General features: G+C 40.6%; 1 protein-coding gene across 1 annotated transcript; it reads left to right on the top strand.

Annotated features, from left to right (window-relative positions):
- The first annotated feature begins 348 nt into the window (after positions 1-348).
- Positions 349-5,414, top strand: ada2a (adenosine deaminase 2a). Its single transcript, XM_055222670.1, is given in 13 exon segments — positions 349-576; positions 826-1,167; positions 1,845-2,064; positions 2,565-2,778; positions 3,047-3,076; positions 3,078-3,185; positions 3,246-3,339; positions 3,416-3,492; positions 3,494-3,548; positions 3,716-3,831; positions 3,833-3,874; positions 4,861-5,063; positions 5,153-5,414. Coding segments are annotated over 12 exon segments (1,554 nt in total). The 5' UTR covers positions 349-576; positions 826-863; the 3' UTR covers positions 5,244-5,414.
- Positions 5,415-5,973: the final 559 nt, after the last annotated feature.

Genomic DNA, 5,973 nt, shown 5'->3' with positions numbered 1-5,973 from the left:
CTGTACATTTCTTAGAAATAAATATCTTTTCTTAAGTAAATGTGTCTCACTTCTGAAGTAGTGTAGTCATTTTCTGAAGGTCACTATGTTGTCAACAGATGGCTAAATAGTTTGACGGAGCTTAGTTATAAAAAGTACAAGTACGAGAAAAAAAAAAAAAATACTTTGAATTGTCAAGTCACCCAACAAGAAAACAGCTTCAGTTGTTTTTTCCAGACATGTATCTTGTCTTGTTTTAACTTGTACCTCCCTGATCTGATCCGTGTTATCGACATTGGGCTCAACCAATCACAACAAAGGGGTGTCCCCTCAGCCACAGCTCGTCTCTGGAGACACTGATCAGGCTGAGACACTGTACACAGGCCTGTGTCCTCCATGGATCTGTCTTTTTTCCCTTAACCTCTTCATACAGTCGGCGGCAGAAGCCCTTCACTTCTTGTCAGATGATTTCTTTTGACTTTGTTCCATGTTGCGCGCGCAGACTGATGTCATTCGTTTTATTTCTCTGTTTTTGTGACGATTAACAAAATCTCCGCTTTGTGGAGACGCCGAGACTTCTCCTGCTGCCCCTGCTCTGTAAGAAACCTTGTATTTATTTATCTACGGAATCATAAAATACATTTACACCGTGTTTGTTTGTATTCGGTTTCATTCAACATAACAAAGAGTTGTGTAGATCGGAATTGAGGAAATGTACAGCCCAGTGTCCCGGGACAGTCACAGTGACCAGTGTCTGCAGAAAGAGCAGCGTTTGTGTGTTTGAGGTATAAAAACAGTCTTAACCACCCAACTGTCATGCATATCATCTGTTTATTGTTTTACCAGACCGTATGGGCTACTACTAATCCAAACCTGCTACAGACATGGATGTCCCACCAGAGCGCCATCTAGTGGTGTGTCTGTGGATGGCCCTGTGCTGCCTGTGGGGGGGTCTGTCCATACCAGATCCCAAATATAGAGAGACTCTCATGGAGATGGAGGCGTCCATGCAGACAGGAGGCCAGGTGGTGTTGAGTGAGAAGGAGAAACTTCTCAACTCTCGACTTTTACAAATGAAACAGGAGGAGGTGATGAGGAAAGACTTTCCACCTGCAGTGCACTTCTTTAAAGCCAGGGACCTGATCGAAGAAAGCCCCCTCTTCAGTCTGCTGCAGAAAGTGCCTAAAGGTATCCTCTGTGTTCATGGGGAAGTGCAAGTATGGTCACATTTGCTTACACGGCAGAGTAACTTCATGTTCCTTTTTTTAATATCTGTTCAGTAAAAATAGTGACAGTGGCTTTGCACCACCTGCAAGTCAGCCAGGCATTTACCTTAAAAACTAAATGTCTATCAAACCAGTGGTCCTCAAACTTGCCACACTAAGTAGCACCTAAGAACATAATTACCAAGGAAGTTCAGGTTTAAACTACACTATTGCTACAGAAGTTCCAAACCAGAACTAAACAGACGGGTGAGAAAAATCTGGTTAAAACTGACTCAAATAAAACACTAGAAATGAAGAGGAACCGATAAAGGCTACAAGCACTAGAGACAGACTTTTTTTTTATTGGTTGACCGAGTTTGTTGTAAATTCAGAGTAAAAAAAAATGTTGGAAATAATCAAAATCAGCCCTATATGTTGACCAAAAAATATCGGCAGAGCTTATTGGCCATTCGTTGCTCTGGATTCTAAGCAATCAGTATCAGATATAAAAAAAAACATCTGTCGATCTCTAACATGCCCTGTAAAAATGTAAATATATAAATGAGTTCATGCTATTGTGCCATGCGTGGAAAATAGAATATATAGAATGCCAAAGTGCTAAGTTGTATTGTGTATTAAATGAAGTATTTTTGTGTCTAGGGGCAGCCCTTCACGTGCATGACTTCTCCATGACGGACGTGAAGTGGCTGGTGAAGAATGTGACATATCGGCCTCACCTCTACATGTGCTCTACAGACGCACAGTCCATACGGTTCATGTTCTGCTCCCAAATGCCCAAACCACTGCCTCGCTGCTCCCCCTGGGTTTTACTGGAAAAACTCCGAGCTATGACTGTTAATGTGACTGAGCTTGATGACAGGTAGTTAAAACATGCAGTTTGTCAATATTTTTCATGTGTTAGAGACGAGAAAAATGAGCAAAACATGAATAAATTAAGCATTAAATTATAACAGATGAAAAAGTACATGTCTGCCTTGGTTTGTAGTTAAAAGTGGTGACAATATAAAAGGGTTAGAGGGGTTCACAGAGTTAGTTTGGTGTTCCGTGTTGTAGAAGTTCTCTGATGAACGTTATTGGTATCATTACTGTCGATTTCCAAGGATAGGGACTTGATGTTGGCTGCAAAGCAAAGTAATATAACGTGATTACAGGTAGCTGCTGTTTATTTCACATCAGCTTTATGTGAGGATTAGTCAACTTTCAAATTAAAATTCCGAGAGCCTGTCTGATTTCAGTCAAATGCCAGCGCAAAAACTTGAGCACAAGACGTTTATACTCGTACTTCCAGGTTCGAGCTACAACTTTAATAGGAATTCCGCCTGTACCTTTATTTTCGTAATGTATTTTTCACTCCATCAGAATAATGAAGAACTTAACCCTCTTCACTGAGCTGGACCCAGACGTGGTGTACCCGACACAGGACGTGGTGTGGGAGCGGTTTGAAAAAGCGTTCCGTGCTGTGAGCGATCTGGTCAGTTACGCTCCAGTCTTCAGAGATTATTATTACCAAGGCCTCAGCGAGTTATATGCAGACAATGTCATGTATCTGGAGCTGCGGACGCTACTCTCTGAGGTACAGCTGTGAGCCTTAAATACTAATGATTGATGATTTTTTTTTTTTTTTTTTTTTATTTACTTTTATTTTGTCTTGGTAAAACACATAAAAACATGAACTTAAGTATTAATTTCCTGAACATAATCAATAATTTCCATTCGACACAAGAATACATATAGATCTTAAATATGGTAACATTTTTGTTATTGCCCCTTTTTGTGTTTCTTGTGTTATTGTGGCATTATACTGGTTCTAATTTAGGTATCTGTGATAGCCCTTAATTTAGATGTATGAGCTGGATGGCAGAACTCACGAATTTGACTTGGACTCTAAAAACCTACCAGGATGTCACAAGACAGTTCACAGCAGATTTTCCAGACTTCTTTGGAGCAAGAATAATTTTCACTATTCATAGGTAAATTACGGTTTGTGCATCTATTTGACCATTTTACACTTGCTGATGCTGATCATTTGTCTTGCACTAGGGTGCGGTGAATTCGACCGTGATGGACCAAGTTGTAAAGACGGCCATGAAGTTGAAGAGAGACTTCCCAGACTTTATGGCAGGCTTTTGATTTGGTGAGCATTAGTTATTTATTGTACAATTTCATCTTAAAAATATGTTTTTATTTTTTTGTAATGTATTGCAAAACAGGTGGGCCGTGAAGACCGAGGAGAGGACCTCTGTGGTATTTCCGAAATGAACTTTCTCTCCCATCAGACAAAGGACTGCCCCCTTCCCTTCTACTTCCACGCAGGAGAAAACTAGTATGTCTGTGTTTATTACAGTTTATCTGTTTATTTATCACAGATGAGGCACATAAAAACACTGACCTATGACAAAGAGGGAATATGTTTGTGCCAGACCTATAGCAAGATTGCCCAATTTCCACCTTTTGTTTTGTTGTGGCAACAGGAAAGAGAATAGCTCATGTTATTGTTTTACTGTGTGTAGATTTGGAGGGCTCAGAAGTGGACCAGAACTTGCTGGATGCTTTGTTGTTCAACACATCACGCATTGGTCATGGCTTTGCTTTGCTACGACACCCTGTGGCCAAGGAATTCTCCAGGAAAAGAGGAAGTAGCTTTGGAAATTTGCCCCATCTCCAACCAGGTATTTTATGTAAAATCTAAGGGTGGATGAAGTGTATTACTGAAAAAGACTCAATATTGGTCTTCTAAAAATGTATATTTTTTCATTTTTCACGTAGAACTGCTGTAGTCTATGGGCTTTACTTGATCTATGGTTGAAATCCAGAGACCGTGATAGGCAATGACTTTAATTCAGGTGTTTAAATTTGAGGATATCAACATTATTTGGGAATTGATACATATATTCTGATCACATTATAATCACAGGAACTAATAAATAATATTAAATATATATATATATATCTAGATACTTTGCAGCATTCCCTGGAGGTGTGATGCTAATGTAGGCACTGCTCTGTCTGAAGCTCTGTTACTCAAGTTAGACTTTAATCTGAACTTTAACACAATCTGACCAGAAAGGGCTACATTAGTGGAAACTACAACAGGTGATCTGATTGTGTGCTGTTAAACAAGTCCTAGCTAACATTAACAACAGTTTTTCAGTTAGTCACTGTCACTTTTTTGTCATTTTCAGGAGCCTCATTGATGACAGAGTTGTTTAATTTTATGTTTTTTTCTTGAGTTTTCAGACAATCTTAAAACATTTTTGGTACTTATTGCTAATGTGTGCATTGTGACTACATGGTAACTGCTGAACATTCTGCCCATAGTCAGACAGGCCCAAACACCCCACAGTGTGATGTCAACGCAAAGTATCATTATATACATAGTATTAGGATGAAGCATAGTCATCCTACATTTAAAGTGCCTCTTTAAGTCTGTTTTTAACACATTAAATTTACTTTATCATTCTGAAAATTTGATTAAGCAAAAAAATCTATCACTGTGAATAGACATGAATTCACTTCACTGTTTGATCATAGTGTCACATTTTAATTCTATACCTTGACATTCAACTGTTGAAAATATGGAGAGGTTGGATACCTATAGCTACAGTTCCACAAACTTGCTTCTCTTATAAAGTGAGCTGTATGTTTTTCTATCCAGGTTTTAAAGTTGGTAGATGACTTAAGAAACCACCCTGGTGCAGTCCTGATGGCAGAGGACCACCCTTTGGTCATCAGCTCTGACGATCCAGCCATGTTCGGTGCCTCTGGTTTGTCCTACGACTTCTACCAAGCCTTTGTTGGATTTGGCGGCTTAAGGTCTAACTTAGGCACCCTCAAAGCACTGGCTATCAACTCCATAAAGTAGGACTAAGTTTAAAGGGTGTTTCTATCAGTTGTTGTTTATATCTTAATTACTGTCATTACTACATTATCCCTGTATTGTCTTTCAGGTACTGTTCATTACCAGCCCAGCAGCAAGAGAAAGCTTTGGCTATGTGGCAGAAAAGATGGGACAAGTTTATATCCGAAAATACTCAATAGACATTTTTAAAGGGTGTAGACTGGATGTTTCTTAATGTGATTAGTGCTTTCAAGTCTCGAGAGATAACAGTTTTTATGATTTTTAAATAAAAGTCCTTACCTCAAGTAGAGGAGTTCAAGTATCTCGGGGTCTTGTTCACGAGTGAGGGAAGGATGGAGCGTGAGATTGACAGGCGGATCAGGATCTCTCGATTTACCGGTCAATCTTCGTTCCTACCCTCACCTATGGTCATGAGCTTTGGGTAATGACCGAAAGGACAAGATCAAGTGGCCAAAATGGGTTTCCTCTGCAGGGTGGCTGGGTGCACCCTTAGGGATAGGGTGAGGAGCTCAGTCACACGGGAGGAGCTCGGAGTAGAGCCGTTGCTCCTACACGTCAAGAGGAGCAGCTGAGGTGGTTTAGGCATCTGCTCAGGATGCCTCCTGGACGCCTCCCTAGGGAGGTGTTCTGGGCATGTCCCACCGGGAGGAGGCCCCGGGAAAGACCCGGGACACGTTGGAGGGACTATTTCTCTCGGCTGGCCTGGGAACGCCTTGGGGTCCCACCGGAGGAGCTGAAGGACATGTATGGGGTGAGGAAAGTCTGGGAGTCCCTGCTTAGACTGCTGCCCCCGATCTGGCCCCGAATAAGTGGAAGAAAATGGATGGATGATTATTAAATAAATAAATATATTTTTGTAACTTTTGTGAGGTTTTTGTAGTTTCCTCGCATGCAAAAAAGGAGTCTGAA

This window comes from Periophthalmus magnuspinnatus, chromosome 6 (assembly GCF_009829125.3).
Source record: "Periophthalmus magnuspinnatus isolate fPerMag1 chromosome 6, fPerMag1.2.pri, whole genome shotgun sequence".
Classification (NCBI taxonomy): domain Eukaryota; kingdom Metazoa; phylum Chordata; class Actinopteri; order Gobiiformes; family Gobiidae; genus Periophthalmus; species Periophthalmus magnuspinnatus.
Note: the sequence above shows the minus strand (reverse complement) of the source record. Positions and strands in the feature narration are given on the sequence as shown.